The 19,183-nt window shown below is 35.6% G+C and overlaps 1 protein-coding gene across 1 annotated transcript; it reads left to right on the top strand.

The window, feature by feature from the left end:
* Nucleotides 1–2,887: 2,887 nt before the first annotated feature.
* Nucleotides 2,888–4,755, top strand: LOC140160731 (somatostatin receptor type 5-like). The gene has a single exon (XM_072184028.1). It carries the CDS (start codon nucleotides 3,022–3,024, stop codon nucleotides 4,249–4,251), a length of 1,230 nt encoding a protein of 409 aa, XP_072040129.1. The 5' UTR covers nucleotides 2,888–3,021; the 3' UTR covers nucleotides 4,252–4,755.
* The last annotated feature ends 14,428 nt before the right edge of the window (nucleotides 4,756–19,183 follow it).

The following is a 19,183-nucleotide window of genomic DNA, read 5'->3' as shown; positions in this document are numbered from 1 at the left end:
CTATATATATTTATAAACATTCAATATAGGTATAATATTTTGCTTTTCAAATTCTTTTGAAATTGCTGCAGGCTCATACATGCAGTTATTACATCAATTGGCCATTTTCAAAACAAGGTGTTCATATTAAAAACAATAACGATTTGAATACGGTACTTGCCTTATGGATGAAATCATATTCTGCTTTACATAATGGGTTATTTTTCTTCAAAAAGGCACGGCAATGACAATTTTAAAAACCTTTACTAATATTTGATCCATTTTTAAAAGGAATATTAAATCGGCCGAGTTGAGTCACTTTTTGCCAGTTTCACGCATCAAGTTTGTAACTCTCATGCCCATCGTCAATGATTTCAGAACAAAAGCAAAGGCTCACTTAATTGACATTAGTAAATAATTAATGTGATATTTATTTCAAATTCATAAATTAAAATACCACTTCAACCACCTTAAGCAGTGCACTTCGGTTATATCTATAAATGCACTTTTATTAATACGCACGTGACCCATGGGCACGACATACCAAGACCAGCAAGCATGACCAAATCCTCATGCATTGAACATATGTGACCCGGCAGCACAAATGAGCCGTAAATTCCCTAAATTGTATTCTGAGTTACGGTGTAAAATGTGTACGAAGGTCGTATTCATCAGTAACTTAAGCTGGCCCGACATCTGTCTCATTTTGATAGTCAAAAACTAATCAATAATCCTTAGATGGAAATAGAACTTTTAATAGCTCTGGTCTTTGTTTGCTTTTGCTAAATCCTGTTCAAGTATTGTATTTTGTACAGGTATGCATAACCAACAATTAACAATGAGAGAAATTTCTTAAACCTCGTTGACTTTGCAATGACCGCCAATTATGACTGTTTGATATTTATTGGCAGCAATGTGAAAAAAGAGGCACATGTAAAAACGTAACAAGCTATAATTTTGTTGAAGGAGCAAAGTTTAACAAACCATAGCCCCGCTTCTTAAACACGAAATAAAAAAAAATTGACCGGGGGGAGGAATTTACGGCTCATTCGCCGTGAACGGTCACATAATTTACAGAAAGGGATAGGAACATTTTGCAATACCGAATTTGTATAAGAACGGACAAATTTACAATTTGTTACTTTAATCATATTTTGACCGATTTAAGCGTTCCTTGAAAATAATTTATTTATTTCATTATTAGAGGGTCCGATTCGATTCTAATTGTTTCTATATTATCACTTGATATGTGGTGCAAGTTTCGTGAGTACATAAAGGCGTAGTCAGTGGGGAATTTCCACCAAATAATTATTTTCAGTGATAAAGTGTAAAATGTAAAATGTTCTTGAAATTTTTGAAAATTGCTCACACTGCAATCTTGGCTACGCCACTGTGAGTATATTCATCCAGGAAATAAAGGGATGGGTCAATTAGGAAGGGACCACATTAACTGCAAATACTAGGGGTGTTAAAAGTAACACCGGTTGGTGTCCATATTGGAACGCAACCAGGGGTGTTGTTTTTAACACTTTTGGTGTTATTGTTATACCTTTCGGGTGTCAAAGATAACACTAAGAGTGTAAAAATATTCTACTCTTTTTGTTAAAAGAAACTAGTAAAAATTTAAAGGAAAATACAACAGATTTCTCTTTAAAGTTAATTAGATATTCTCATCGAAATGACCACAGACTCATCCATTTTTATATATCGCATTTGACGAGTTTGTTGTCAAGATTGCCTTGTCAGTTTAAGAAATGAATAGGTTCATGTTAAAAATGACCAAACTTCATATAATGAATTTATGATCTTGCCAATTTGTCAAGTTTAACGGAAACTATTAATTGCTGTTCAAAGTGATAATAAATCTTATCAAAATTACAGTATAGCTCATCAAAACGAAAACTAGATAACTAGCGAATCTATTCAAACAAATGAAGAGTGTGAAATTAGAGTGCAGCCTTTTAAACTATTTTACATTACTATAACATTTTATAAAATAACGGCTCACCACACAAGTAATGCTCTTTAAATATGTGTCATCTCAGCTGTTGGGTAGCTTTTAAAATTATTTGCGCATTAACAAATTAAGAAATCTCACTTGAGAAAAATCCATTTCCATTTAATAAGGGAGATAAAGAAAAGCTCGAGAATGTTTTAGGGGATACTTCTTAAAATATCATTTATCTTACGGTATTTACTTTTACCACACCTACTATTATACGAATGTTTGTTATTTGCTGAACAGATCAATGACATTAAAAAGATGTATTAGTCAAATATAATAAAAGCAGCAACATAAAAAAAAAAAAAAAATAAACCTTTCAAGATAATGCTTAAAGGTCGGGTTATATAGAGAGTATTAGCAAAGGTATAAAACACTTTAATAACATTTAAAAAGAAAGAAAACATCCAGAAACTATCTTACAAAAGCATTAGTGTTGGGTACACATTTCTTAGCTCCTGTCCTTTAAAATTATAAACCACGTAAGAGCAACAAATTTCCAAATGGAATGCTGAATGAAATATCATATAATATATACAACACACAACACGCAGCTTATGCTCCGAGAATAATCAGCCAATGTAAAGTTCTTTATGATGTGCTTGGAGAAACTTCCCATCGAATTAAAGTACGAAAAGCCTCTCTATAGCCAAATTATTAAAAGCACCTACCAATCTATTACGTTAAAGGAAAACAAGATATTAACGTAATTAAAAAGATGTCACTGCTGCTAGAGATGAAAGCATTTTAACATCATTGCATAGCTATAGACCGTTGTTAAATGATCAAGCCCTACTTCGCTACTTCGACACTACGCATGACTACAACACTCGCCCTCTTTGGGTCTGTATTCAACACTATAAAACGCCAAACATTGTCGAATATAACACAAAAGCTTCTCATCAACATAGTGAGTTTACACGCGAGTGCTGTACATTACAGGCGATACTCTAAAGTTTCACATCGTAAAGAGATTTCGTAAAAAAGTCTGATTTGCTGGCAAACCAGTTTTAAGGTTAATGTAACGACAATAGCATACAATGGCGTTTAACGAAACAGAAGCGACACTCAACGATTTTCAGCCACCAGAATATCTAGACAAATCGGATTTAGAATGTTTAAAACAGTTCAACCAAACTGCGAGAAAGTACAACCAGACGGCTTACATGAGTGCACATGATTCGTCTACCTTTGCATACACGCAAGGGCGAGTTATACTTCTTACCGTATGTTTCCCGCTGATACTGATATTTGGGGTACTAGGTAATTGTGCCTTTATCTACGTTGTAGCGAAAATCAAACATATGAGAACAATTACAAATAGATATCTTGTTAACCTGGCAATCGCAGATGTGATTTTCTTAATCGCTGCTATTGGACCCAAACTTTATCGTTTTATGAAATCACCACTAGATGGAGATGATTCGCCTTTGGGAGCTTCTGGTTGCATCTGGACATATTTCTTGTCAGATATGTCATATTTTGCGTCACTGCTCTTTGTAACACTCGTGTCTTTAGATAGATTTGTGGCAGTATGTCGTCCACAGGATCGTAACAACGGCATAAAAGGCAGATCTGCTGAACTTATAACTGGTGCATGGATTTTATCGTGCTTGCTGGCTGCTTCTCTCACTCCTGGAAATGCAAACTTAGTCTTCTATTGTTACAAATGGGCACCTATAAAACCTTATAATACCTGGCCATCAACTATTCGATACTGTATGCCAATGAAAGAATGGATGAAAACTTTCGCGTTTGGTATGCAAACTCTTCCGTTTTTCGTGACTCTAATTTTGAATTGTGGATTGTACATTGCGATCATCCACGGACTCGATAAATCCATTAAACGTTTAAACTTGCAAGGAGAACAGAAAAATAAAGACTCTCGCATGAGAAACCAGATTGCTAAAATGCTTGTTGTAAATGGGATTATTTTCTTTATTTGTCTTTCCCCATTTGAATTTGTATCACTCTGTTATATGATCGCAACTGTGAGAGACTACATCTTCTTTATTTCAAGTGTTGATGCCAGGACATACATAACAGTGTTCGCACGCATTCTGTCATATATCAATTCTGCTATTAACCCAATCGTCTACACCGCCATGTGTGAGCGTTACATTCAAGCATTCAAACAGGCATTCGTACCTTCTTACTTTTCGCGAAATACTAACGAAAATAATAAAGGGAAGATTAGCCGAATTAAAGGTTCGAATAGAACATGTCAAACTGCTGTGAGCGTTAACGAAAGCAAAGATACAAATGTCTAATGACCGCTTTATTTATACGTGAGGAAAATTCCCAAATACAATATTCAGTTAACTCTTTATATCGACTTCCTCATTTCTAGAGCACGTTTGTCTTTTCGTCTAAAGGGTTATTTTAAACAATGATTTACGTCAACTTCCTAACAGCACAGATATACTATTTTAATCCCATAAATAAAAGCCACTGCGGGTGCTTGTTGAGATATATGGCTAAAAGTACGTCGTACTAGTAACCACGAACTACTCATTAAAACTAGTTCAATTTGATTTTGTTTTCCAAGACCACTGGACACCGCGTCATGTTGATAATGGTTATCACGCTTACCCTGCACTTTAAGAAGATTGTATTCAAGTAAATGCCACGTATGTTGCTGAATGTTTAATGCACTTGAGAGTAACATTAATTCTTGAACAAGTTTCTTTGCTGAAAACTCTATGGTAATTTTCTATAAATTGTCAACGACATTCATTGCATTGTATCCTTGAGTTGCAAATTATTCCTGATTTTTTTTTAAAAACCCTGGGGCTTACAATTTCATTACATTGTTTTAAGTCCATGTTGTATACCGTTCGTCCTAAAACCATCCAAGATGCTCATTGTATTCTGTACGATAATACGATATCTGTTATAATAAGTGTTAAATTGTATTAAAGTGCGTAATACTTCGATATTTTGTTTACACTTGATTAACGTTAGCTTTAAGGTGGTTACACTATGATTTATTATCTAATGGATCCGTTAAGTTATCGGGTATTTATAGTTAAAGTAGCCACGTGCAAGGCACACACGTAACCTGTAACACGCTCTTGTCACTACTATTGTGATCCTTCTTTATCCCGTTGCGTCAAACTGTGCGTATGCAGAATTATAGTTTGGCAGTAATCCTAGCATATACAGGGTGTTTTAGAAAGATTTGTACCGGACCTAGTCTGGTTCCTTTGCTTTGCTGTACGGGGTGTTACTTACAATCCTGTACAAATCTTCGACTTTACTAATGTCGTTTAGGAAATACAGCGAATCAGAAATTCATGATATTAATATTTTATCCATTTATGATTGTAGCTGTTAAACAGATTCACGACGTTATAGATAGTCGAGTACAGTGGTATATGTAATAGTAACATCCATAGGCAAAAATCAGTATGAAGAATTTTAAGGAAATCAATGTATTTTATGCATAACATAAGTAAATTCATGATTTTAAAGGGTTCTATTGGTAAAACGACATATTTTGTGTTTCAGAATTTCAATTTGCATATTTCTTCTTGCAAGTATAGTCAGCCAAAAATCAAACTACCAATCTTTCAAAAATACCCTATATACTCCGACACTTTTTCCCGTGTTTTCCCCTCAGATGTTTACTTCCTTCAGGCCACAGTATACTCCAACATCTTGCGGCAGTTTTGTCTTTGAGACACACTCAGCCGTCTGCAACAGCTGTTAAAAGTACCAGCAGCGTTTAAAACGTTGAAAAGGAGAACAAGGGTCTAAGCAAAGATGATCACCTGAGTGAAAAATCAAGACCTTAACCCGAAAATCGCTGCGGATTTACTGAAAACGGGCTGTGCGTCGAAAGGAAAAAACGCCTGCAAAAACATTAGGAGTATACAATAGAATATACTGTGGTCTTTCTGCTATCCGAAGTTTATCCGAAGGTAGGCATCAGAAGCAGTCGACCAGGTTCTTAATGCCCGCTGCTAAAAAACTATGTTGGTAGTTTTGCTTTTTAATCAATTGTTAATGCCAAAGATCACCAGTTCGGAAAAAAGACTTTTTTTGTATGTCAGAATCTTTCGATTCCGATATTGAATCACAAAATGTAAAAGTTAATGTTTTAACTTTCACCACCTGGAATGAGAATCAAATATCGATCATTACCGAGTATTATCTTATGATGGTTTATAAAGAATCCGTTTCTATACGTTTCTTTGTAGTTGGTTCTAATCCGTAAATTCTTCAAAAGAAGAAAGTAATAGGTGACGACACAATAACAATACACCCGTCTATTGTGTGATAAACTCTTCAAAAAAAAAAAGACAGACAAATATCGAAAAGAGTAAATGTGCGAACAAAAATACACTTTAGATTTCATTTTGAAATAATTTTCGAAGTAAATGAAATAACGTTTTTCTTAATGAATGATAGTTTGTGGTTATGGTATAATACATTGATGTAGTTTAAGCAACCGCATTACCTTCAGACTGTAAATCGGAACAGAACCAAATAAACCCATTACACCATGTTGCTTTGATGGAGCTATGTAAAACAAAACGATTGTTATATTTGTGGCAATGTCGTTGTAGAAATAAACTCTTTAGGGGCAGTAATATATAGTAGGTCAACATTAACAATAATGTAATAAAAGAGTGCTCTCAGTCAAGTGACGGTACATTAAAGAGTGAAATTAATATATTGAGACTTTTTTAAATAAATCGAAAAACATGCCACGAAATGTAAAAATGTAAAAAGGTATATATAGCCCTATATGTTTTACACATGTGGACCAACGTCATTGCGTTCAGACACAATGGTTAATTGTGTAAGAAAAGAGGCCGTTTTAAAAGTTGCACCTGAGTCCATAGCAGTCAGGTTTTTTTTAACAATCACATGAATATGCCTGGCCAACTGTATTGTTTGAGAGTTTTTAAGACTTTTAAGACTGTTTAAACCGGTCTCTTTTTTACATAATGAATCATTGTGACTGAACGCAATGACGTGCGACGCTATAATTTGGCCCATATGTGTAAACCAAATAAGACTACCCATATCTGGTTACACGTTTGCATTTCGTCTTTCTTTTTTCGATTTACTCTAAAAAGTATTTAGGGGGAACTTATAAGTTGTGGACCCTATACAATAGATAATACCACTGAAATAGAACTTACAGGAGTTCTTTGTTATGTCTAATCACACTGACAAATGAACTGCAAAACTGATGAAAATGAGTGGTTATTCATTAATCTCACTGGTACCACTGGTACTGCTAATCCCACTGGTACTAATTCCACTGAGATGTGCCCCTGGACAATAGCCACATCGAAACTACTCAAAGTATCACTGACACAATGATTTTCAGTGTGATTTTCAGAGTATTGACTGCATGATAAAATACTTGATTGTGTATGATCAGAGCCCTGTTTGTGAGATGAACGTTACTAATCTTTTATGTGAGTTCGTAGAGCATCAATACGCACATGATCCGTGGTTAGCCATTTAAGATGGCTTGTTGTGGCCAGAATGTAATGACACAAATACATGTGTCAATTTCTAGTTGTAATTTGTTGCTATACTAAGACAATTCTTGGTTTATTAGTAGTTTGATATTCGTCATTATGTGGCATTCACTACGATTCAACGTTTTTGATAAAGTTTTAACCTGGGAGCATACGTATAGCATATATGTATATTATAATATATTTTCTGGGAAGAGCATATTATCAAGGAAAATTATAATGCTTAAAACTCTGACCAGTACGTGGTTTGTCCTTAAACGCTGTCAACCATGTTTGGGGTGTATTTAAAGTGCGTGTTAGATGTATGTTGAAGTCCCTGTGTGTACCGTAATGGAAGAAGCCAATGTGTTACTCTGTCTAACATGAAGCACGATAAGCCACTATGTGTAGAGAATTACTATTTTACATAACGCACGCAACTCCAAACATCCAGATATTGTATTGACTTTATGGTAAAATACACAAGAGATCAGTCTGTGAGATGAACGCTCCTTGTCTTTCATGCGATTATCACATACTAGGTTGGGCACAACACATGGGTAGACATGAAGATGAGTTGTCAGGAGTTGTTAGGAGTTGTCGTCGAATTACGCATGATTTCGTGGCTCCCCGGTACCTTCCCGGGTTATGAGGCACTTTCTTAGAATTGACCCCGGGGGGATTGGACATTCGAAATAACGTTGTTAGGTATCAAAAAAATGCAAACAAATGATATAAGATATAAATCTTTATAATACTAATTAAAGTTCGTTTTAATCAGAACAAACACACAAATAACTATTCCCGATAAATATTTAACTGTGCGGAACCAAAAGCAATTGATCGTTAATATATATATAGCGAAGTAAGACTCTAACGGAAAGAACGTTATAAAGGCTCTTTCTCGCTATGCTGAGATATTTGCTTTTAACAGCAAATTGCAATTACTTTAACGAGGCGGGTTACGAGAATGCAAATTGGACTCGTCAATTACAAAAAACGGGGATTGTGTTATATTTAGACGGAGTAAAGCAGTGTGAGAGTGAGCGTTTATGTGTCAGTTTAATCAACAACATAATTGTATGTAGTTATCACTTTAAATTTGCATCAATTACTCATCTATAGATTTAAGGCTTTGCGGTGGATGTTAGCGGTACCTTGGTAAATGGTTCCTCTTCAATTATGTATACTTTGATGATTTTGCTAGCTCATGTACGTTTGTACAGTAAACACTAAAGTCAAGTCTTCGAGTCTTGTTTAATAAAATGATTATCAGTATCTGGTAATTACAAACTCTTTTTTACGAGGTATTTCTAATGTGTCATAGTCAATCGAAAAAAGTGCTAAAGACGGCTTCATCAGATAATGACTTGTTAACGTACTCGTGGGTAAATATTACTCGTGGGTACGTTCACGATGGACTAATGTGTCCACAAAACATATTATTATTATTGAGTGATATAGGGCTCTGATCTTGCTACGAGCACGTTACTTTTATTTCTGAATAAATAATAACTGAAAGTTAACTCTTTGCAGAGTGAAAATTTTACTCGTATGGAGGAAAATATGTGATTTTCACTCTTGGTAGATTGAAATGTCAATTTGTTTGATTGACCCGAAGAGTCACTCCGAGGAGGATTGGCTTTTTCACTCCTTGGAATTTAGAGAGTAAAGCTTCATTTTTATTAATTATAAAATGTCCCAGAATCCAGAGCCCATTGTCAGTGACCTCCCGGTATTTAAGTCTGTTATACCAGAGTATTGAAATACGTTGGTACACAAACACCCCCACCCATGAGTGTCAATCCCGAGGGGGTTTTTTGTTATTTTCAGCCACTGTTTGACGATTTTGGCCGATTGTCCCCCACATATTAATTAACATATTTACCTCACGGCAAAATATTAACCCCAAGATGGGATTGTGGTGAATTCCATAAAAATTGTAAAAACAAAAGAAATAACTTTTTCAGACCTCAAATAAATCGCCCAACCAGGGGAAATATTTAGAACAGTACTGTACCAGATGAAGAACATAACTGTACCATATTAGGTACATAACAGAAGTGTACCAGATTAGATACAGTACTGTACCAGATTAGGTAAAGTGCCAGTGACCAGGAACACTACCCGGAATCGTTATTGCTTATTAAACATCGTTTCATTCATTTTAATAACTATGCAATATTAATAGATCCAGATTATTAAATTGTTAATTGCATTTATTATCAGTGACATTGCGAAATAATGCATTGAAAAGCACATTCGGCCGTGAAGTCTGCGAAGTGATCATACCCTGCGGTTTGTATATCCACTCGCCACATACCGTATTCTTCTTCAAGAAACCTATTGCGAGCGATTTTACAAACGTGTATAGACCTACTCACCTATATTTGAATATTCTTCCTAAATATCGATGTTTGAATCAGTAGTTAGGTTGATGTATCTTCTTATTGACAATGAAATACAGGGTGAGTCAAAAAAAAGTGCAATAGAGCAAAGAATCGATAATTGTGTAAGAACCACGTTGAACTTTCCAATTATTAAAAATTTCTATAAATGCCACACTCAATAATCACCTGTTGCGAAAAAATGAAGTCAATCACATCTACCGTTTAGTTTTTATAAGTCCTTTTGCTACGATACCCAATTTCATTATTTGTCCACGAGGTACCATGTGTTTTGAATGAGAACACACAATGCACGATAAAGTCACCAGCTCTGAAACTGACTTAACCGTAAATAAGGTTGATTTTTGCGTTATTTCAATTTCTTTTTTCTGTTCAAACAAACTTTCTAACATTACTTATAAGTCCTTCATACCTCACTCGACTCCAACTCCAGTTTTTTTAAATCCCAATATGTCCAACTATAATTCACTCCACTTCAATTTGCGCGCATTTAATTTCGACATTTGAAAAAATCCGCCTACGAATGTGTATGTTTTTGATAGAGAATAAACATCTTTAAAGTAAAGGTAAAATGAAAATAACAACAAATAATTTTTCTTTTCCTTAAACAAGACCAAGGACAATAACAATTTGGGTGCTCCATTTTATTTCAATGCCAAGAGGTTAAGAAAATAGCAGTTGTTCCAAATCTACCTTACACAGAGTGGGCTGACGTTTAAATTTTAGACGTTTCATGGACAAACATTAAAATTGGGTATCGCTATAAAATGGGTCATAAAAACAAAACGGTAAATGCTAATTGCTTGGTTTTTTCACAAAAGGTCACTAATGGATATATCACTTATAAAATGTTTTAAAACCTAAAAGGTTCAAATCGGTTCTTAAATAAAAATGGATTATTTTCTCTATTGCACTTTTTTGACTCACCCTGTATTATATACATAATCCTACAAAATTAATACATGGTGTCCACAACAAGAAAGAGCAAATCCACTTCTGTTCAATGTTTAATGTCCACTGTTTGTAAGTTGTCAATTGTTTTTTAAAGAATTATTTCCAATCCTAACCACACCTTTACATCATTTTTGTAGATGTTAGTAGTACCTCTACTCATTTCCTCTTTAATTCTGTATTATTTGACAAACTCGTGAGGTTAATTTGATGACTTCGTTAGCTCATCTATTTGTAAAGGCGAGCACTAAAGATATTTTGAGCACAATCTTGCTTAGTAAAACAATTACTAGTAGCTAGTCATTACGAACTCTTTGCCTACGAGGTTTTTTCTAATGTGTCATAGTCAATATCGGAAGTACCCAAGAGTGCTGTGGCACGGCAATCCTCGCCACGACTGGCGGCGTGGATTGTCTTGCAAGTGCACTCGTGGGTACTTTATCCATGGACTAATGTGTCTACGAAGTATTAGAATTCATTGATACAACTGCTCTGAGCTTGTTTTGTTATGTTTGTTTCTGTAATACTGTAGATAACAAAATTACTTTAAAGGTAGAAAAACAAAATGCAGATAATAGCCTGAGTGCTCAGACAGATTGACATCTGGCTCTACTTGTCTTGTTTAAATGAATGATTGCCGTTGTTACATTATATATTGTGTTACAAATGAACATGAAAATCGCATATGAATCGCAAGAACAATTGTACAACTGTAAGATAACAATTAGGTTAAATATTGTGTAACTTCAAAGAGACAATGACGAAAGCATCATCTTGCAAAAAAGCAATGGTTGGTTTTAAAATGACCCAAAGTCGGGACACCATTTTACAGTATTCAGACAGGCAAGTGAAACAATTGCAAATAAAAAGAGATATACAACTGAGTACCCATGATTTAGCACAGTCCTTTTCGGACGAGCAGTGGGTGGACACATGGATAATGCATGAGACTATCGGAGCTATGCATGAGTGTGCTGAGGCTTCTGGATCAACGTCTAGGAGTTGTGCCTGTGCGTAGCACACTATAAATCACTGAGCTTTTTTTTGTCGATCCGTTCTGAACTATGGGGACGGGCGCAACATATTTTTTGTAAAAGTTAAGTTCGGTAGGTTGGCGTAGTAAACGCGACGGAGGTGGGGCCTGAAGGAGGATTGGTATATATATATCCTCTCCGAAGTTTGAATATTTTTCAAAGTAAAGCACCAATTAAAGCCATTTAATTGTTGAACATTTTACCCCATTTTTGGTTATTATAGTATAACCGACCTCAACACGTGGGCCTAAAATACTAACGCGAAGCAGATGCGTCTGTGGCCCTGGTGCGCCTGTCACACTACACCGAATAGGTCTTCCGTACAAGAAACGGATGGTATTTTAGTAAATCCGTTGTTGTTCGTCAATGATCGTTTTATGTTCTTTTTATGTCCTGCTATCATCCACCAAATGCGTTTCGTGTTATGCACAAAACTTGAAACGGAGTGTACCGAATACACATGTTCGGTATTTATCCGATGTGTGTTCGTATGGTGCTGCATATTGCCGGAGTTTGTTCGCTCTCCTTTCGTTCATGTTCGGGCCTTCTTTGTTTTTTGTTTAAGGCAATAATAGTGTAAAAATGATGCACCATAAACAATTTTCCAAATTTTCCATTTTAAAACTAAATTTTTTACACAATAGGCCTAGGCCTAATAATGTAAATAAGCCCTACAGTCCCCATGCAAATGGCTTCAATTGGACCTTCATTTTGAAAAATGGACAAGTCTTCCTTTTTGCTTCTGCTATGGACATCCACGTGTTATTTTAAAACAATTGTTTATATTATACAACAATGGTGAAAACTTTTCAATGGCTTCAATTAGGCTTTCGTTTCACCAATTTGCGGCTGTTTCAAACTAAAATAGTACCCAATAATAGTACCCAATAATAATCCAAAAAATGACAAATGGCTTCAATTGGGCCTTCAATGCCCAAAGGTTTCTCACCTCTATTGCCCCCGGACGCTGGTTGCCCTGATATATCAGATTTGTAGCCCTTTTGTACTTATTAGCCAATATTTGACCATTTTCGTCAAAGTTTTCCCCCTTAAAGCTGTCTTTCCCCACTTTGTTCACCCTCTGAAAAAGTGCTTGCTACGTCACTGCCTCTAAGGGGTCAAAAACCCTCTCAAACACCCTCTCCTCCCCCACTTTTCTGATATAGGGTGGACGTCCCTGTTGGTGCCACATGCCACGGATTCGCCGGTCATTTGTCGGACGCTGAACGATTGAATATAAAACGCCTGCAGGATTATTAGCGGCCACAACGCATAGAGAGACGAACGGGAATCGGACCCCCAAATCCGGACATTTTTGGACGTTGACCCCCAAATCCGGTCATTTGTCGGACGTTGAACGATCGGATATAAGACGCCTGCAGGATTATTAGCGGCCACAACGCATAGAGAAACGAACGGGAATCGGACCCCCAAATCTGGTCATTTGTCGGACGTTGAACGATCGGATATAAGACGCCTGAAGGATTATTAGCGGCCACAACGCATAGAGAGACGAACGGGAATCGGACCCAAAATCCCACCGAATCTTCTGCCGGACTGGTGATTTTTCCACCGAATAAAATATTTTTGTATTCGGTGATGTACGTTGATTCAGTCCGTCGTAGTGTGACAGACCTATGAGAAGTTGATCGCGATCATGAGTCGGAAGCCCTAACCGTTACGCAAACGTGCTCAATCATATTCATAGTTCCTTTTTGGGCCCCGGGTAGCTATGGAAATTTTAATTTCATTTAAAAGTAGTGACAATATACATTTTTGTTATTATAGTAGAACCGACCTCAACACGTACGGCCTAAAACACTAACGCGAAGCAGATGCGTCTGTGCCCCTGAGAAGTTAATCGCGATCATGAGTCGGACGCCCTACCGTTACGCAAACGTGCTCAATCATATACATAGTTCCTTTTTGGGCCCCGGGTAGCTATGGACATTTTAATTTAATTTAAAAGTAGTGACAATATACAGAGTTAGCAACGGTAAATCGCTAATGTTCATGATGTTTACATTTTTCGAGATTGGCTAACATATCAATCAGTATATGAAATCATGCAATACGTCCGAGCATCAATATTGCACATTTCTATGTTTGGCTAGATGTCTGGGTGGATCCAAAGTGTTAGGAAAACCATACTTATAATTTTAATGCTAAAATGTCTGGAAGCGTCGTGAGTAATATCAACTAACATCTCCTTTTATTTTGAATTTATAGTATGACGAACGATGAGGTTTCGCTGTTTGCATGTCCGTTCTGTCAGGTTCTTGCTCCAGAAACCCTATTCTGAACGATTCGAGCTTACCGACCTTTATTTGACTACTCTTCCTTAAAAACATAATACAGGGTGAGTAAAAAAAACAGTGCAACAGAGCAAAGAATCGATATTTTTGTAAGAACCACGTTGAACTTCCCATTATTGAAAGTTTCTATAAATGCCAATTTCAACAGTCACCTTCTGTGGAAAAAATAAGTGAATCACTACTACCGTTTAATTTTTATGACTCCTTTTGCTGCGATACCTAATTTCATTATGTGTCCACGAGGCACAATGTATTTTGAATGAGAGCACACAATGCACGATAAAGGCACCAGCTCTGAAAGTGACTTTAACTTGAATAAGGTTGATTTTTGCGTTATTTTAATTTCTTTTTTATGTTCAAACAAACGTTCTAACATTACTTTAAGTCCTTCATACCTCACTCGACTCCAACTCCAGCTTTTTAAATCCAACTATATCCAACGTACTGGATATTTTATAATTCACTCCACTTCAATTAGCGCGACATTTGAAAAAATCCAAATAATGTTTATTCTCCTTAAAAAAGACCAAGGGCAATGACGCTTTGGGTGCTCCATTATGTTTCAATGCAATGCGGTTAAAAAAATGGCAGTTGTTCCAAATCTATCTTACACAGAGTGGGCTGACATTCAAATTTTAGATGTCTCTTGGACAAACATTAAAATTGGGTATCGCTATAAAATGTGTCTTAAAAACAAAACGGTAAATGCTAATTCCTTGATCTGTTTCACACAAGGTCACTAATGGATATATCATTTATAAAATGTTTTAAAACCTAAAAGGTTCAACTCGATTCTTAAATAGAAATGTATTATTTTCTCTATTGCACTTTTTTGACTCACCCTGTATATATTATAAAATAATAATTTTGATATGTTGGTGTCAGTTTCTATTGACCATGTTACAAACATCGGATGTCTATAACTAGATCTTACAAAGATACAAAAGAATTGAAAAACAAGTTAGAAAGCTTCGCCCTACGTCTAAAAGATAAACAGGCGATGCCTTGCTATTTATACAGAAGCACGAACCAAATTAACCCTAGGTTTATACATAGACATGAATCAAATTATTATACTTTGCAACTCACTTCACGTTCAAACTCGTATTCCAATTCCTGGGTGGGTTCTTGAGCTTTCCACGAATACAACAGAGACTGCGATCCGAGAATAAAAGTCAGTGTCTTTATCTTGAATATGTTTCATTGAGTATCTGATACCCAATGCAACACATTCAGACACCCTTACCCATTATCGGATCAGAGTCTTTGTATTAAATTGCAGTCTACGAAGTACACTAATTTGATTTGTATAAATATTTGTCTACGTATAAACCTCGGGTTGTCCGTGCTTGTGCTTAACCCAGGGCATCACCTGTTATTTTGTACGACTTTCTCGGTGTTTATGTGGTTGCCATGAGGATGACACTTGCTAGAGTATTGAAAGCTCAGATGAGAGATATGACAGCACTGTGGTGTGAGCGACGAAATATTCTTCATAACTAGATACTCTCTTCAACGCTTACTCATTTGCACTATAGTCCCCCATTACAGGATTCCTTGAATTGAACAAATACAACCTACAAGCCGGGTTCGATTTACTTTGAAAAATTTGCGTAGCTGAAATTTGTGTAGCAGGTTGTCCTAAATGGGGAGCCTTTTGCTCCACGACACAAGTTAAATCGAATCCTGCCTACAAGTTTGCTATTTTCTTCAATATTGAATAGCAGACCCATGGACTTCTTGTAATATTGAGAACAAGTGCAAAATATGGTTGAAGCATGCATTTAAGAATATAATTCACCAATCTTTGCACAAGAACAAATGTTTCTATAATAACACTTAGGTCTACTGTTGTTTTTACTTTAACATCTTAATGCTATTCTATTTGGAAACAATAGCTAGATAAATGTGTCTTCTATTCCTCATATACCCATATAAAAGATCCAAATGACGTCACTATGACATCATAATATATATGCGCTTTCGTACGTAAAGTTTGGAATCTAGCTAAAACGTGATTTTTGGAACCACACTGTCGTAAAACGTGCAATTATCGCCAATTTTGGCTAAAAATGACACGATCTATTCGATTTTATTCAATTTGCAATGCAATAAAATCTCACTGGATCATCCGAGTCAAATTTGATTAAAAACTAGTGAGGTCTTATTTTACTAGAAATCTAGCAATATGGACTAGATAATTTTAAGAGTGCTGGGAATTAATCTAATCTAAAAAATCGAAATCAATATACCAACCCCTCCTAGCCTCGAAGTTTAATCGTGCGCCCTACACTGCAAAAAAGTTGGTCAAATCTTTCTACCTATTTGGTTGGGCAAACTCTTTTACTTATTTGTTGGTCACGGCTTGCCCAATAATAGTTAAATCTAAATTCTTATTGGGCAACCTCTTATTTTGACCATTTATTTTTGTTTATTTTACTACGAGAGGAGTACAGTTGGTTAAGTTTTTGGCCACGTAATTTATATACGACTGTTGTGCTAAATAAATCACATCAGTTGGGCAACTTTGTAGTAAATTGCGTGAATTACAAGTTGTTGGGCAAAAAGATGTAAAATGTTGAGCAAAGTTTTCGATCATGCGCACTGTTGTCTTTTCATTGAACAACAGTTGGTCAACATTCGCGCGGTTCGGTTCTGGAAAGCACATTTCGATCTTATCGTAAAATGGCGGATGACGCAGTGGCAGGGGTGCTGGCAGAGTGGGGGGCTGAGACAGCTATTTGACACATTTAAAGGTGAGTTTTCTCTAAATTAATTATAAATACATACATTATTGCACGGTGTTACTTGCCTCATTTCATTCTGACCACTGTGTATGAAAAAATACTGAGAAATTTAGTGAAGTTGTTTTACGACATGTACGAGTCAGACACCCGTGATATGCACGCATAGCCATGCATGCATGATGACAGTCTGCACTGAGCAGTTAATAAGCTTACGTATCAGTTTTTATTAATCAATCAAGTATTTGAAAATAACTTCACTAAATTTCACAGTATTTTTCATACACAGTTGTCAGAATGAAATGAGACAAGTAACACCGTGTAATAATGTATGTATTTATAATTAATTTAGAGAAAACTCACCTCACAATTGAAAAATATTTGCCCAACTATGTTTGGCAAATATTTTGCTTAATAGTTAAGCAAAAACTAAACCAACGTATGAACCAATAATGTGTAAAATGTCCAACAGTTTAATCAAATTTTGTCCAACAATTGGTCCAATCAACTAGATTAGTTATTTTGCCCAACAGTTTTATCAAATATTGCCCAACAATTAGTGAAAAATATTTACCCAACTATGTTGGTTAAATATTTTGCTTAACAGTTATGCAAAAAATAAACCAACATATTAACCAATACCATGTAAAATGCACAACAGTCTGATCAAATTTTGAACAATACTTGGTAAAAAATATTTGCCCAACTATGTTGGGTAAATACTTTGCCCAATATTTGAGCAAGTTTTTGTTAACCAACTGTTGGTCATAATTTTTGTACAACTCTTGTTGGTTAAATTTTGACCAACTGTTTCATGTGTTGTATATAGACCAAACTGTTGGTCATTTTTTTGACCAACATTTTTTGCAGTGTACGCTGGGTAACCTTGTATGTTTTCTCTAAAACTGCCGCAATTGGTTTCATTTTGGTCGCTGTTTTAGAGAAACGTTTAAGTAACCCAAACTTGGTCCCTTATGTCAATTTATTTAAAGCACACTAACCTCCCATCCCGTTTCTAGTAAGCCTCACTGTTGAGATGCCCTTTTGCACCAAAGTGAGTCATGAGCGCCATTACTAGTAGTAATATTTTTAAACATCAATTGTTTCAATTCGCCGGTTTTTTGCTGTATTATCTTTAGCCTTCAGTTGAATTGCCTAGAAGCGTGAGTGAAATAAAATTACCATATTAATTAAGCGTGGCCATCTTAATATCAATTCATATTTCACCATCCTAATAATAGAAAAAAAACATATAGCGTTTAAGTTTTTGAGGGTTCCTATTAATCCAGGTATAATAAAATATTAAATGTGAATCATAAAACTAATCAACTGGACTCCCTTTTTTTTGAGAGGCTATGGTATCGCACCTTATCCTAGGTGCATATCTCCAGGCTGTCAAAGAAGCAATACATGTATTCGTAAAGAACAACCTTCCCTACACAAGGAAGGCGGTCTGCGCGTTTGATCCAATCTTACGGACTTTTACCAGAGACAATAATAAAACAAATTGTTTATATGAATTTATACCCACTAAATATCGTTTTAACATTCACATAACTATTCCAACTTGATATTGCACTGCGGGGAATTAAGAAAAAGTAATTTATCTATGAACAATATAGGCTATATGTCAGACTTTGTCTGAAAGAATATATTAAAGGCTGTTTCTCGCTGATAAGAAACACTTGCTTCGAGCGGCAAGTTGAAATTACTTTTTATGGGGATGTATTATCGGCCTCGTCAACCATAAAAGCTGGTAATTTAGACAGAGTAAAACTGTTGAGAGTAGGTATTTTATGTGTTAATTTATTACACAGATACCTTAATATAATGTGGTTTTCACTTAATTGCACAAATTAAGCATAGATAATGCTTATAATATAGTATAGTATAGTATGCTTTTTTTCATAAGATGTTAGTGGTACCTTGGTAAATGTTTCCTCTTCAAATTTGTACCGACAAATTTGCATCGACAAATTCGTGAAGTTAATTTGATGACTTTGTTAGCTCATGAACGTTGGTACTGCAAACAATAAAGATTATGTAAATCAAATCTTCAAGTCTTGTTTAATAAAAAGATTACTAGTATCTAGTAATTACAAACTCTTTGACTTCGGTGTATTTTAAATGTGTCATAGTCACACACGATGGCGTTAAAACCGATAATCAATGCCACGATTGACAGTGTGGAATGGATATTCATGCTAAACGCACTCGTGGACACTTTCTCGATGGATTTATATGTTTACGAAGAATTATATATAGATCTA

Source organism: Amphiura filiformis, chromosome 9, assembly GCF_039555335.1.
Source record: "Amphiura filiformis chromosome 9, Afil_fr2py, whole genome shotgun sequence".
Taxonomy (NCBI): Eukaryota; Metazoa; Echinodermata; class Ophiuroidea; order Amphilepidida; family Amphiuridae; genus Amphiura; species Amphiura filiformis.
The sequence above is the reverse complement of the archived record's forward strand: the minus strand, read 5'-3'. Positions and strand labels throughout refer to the sequence as shown.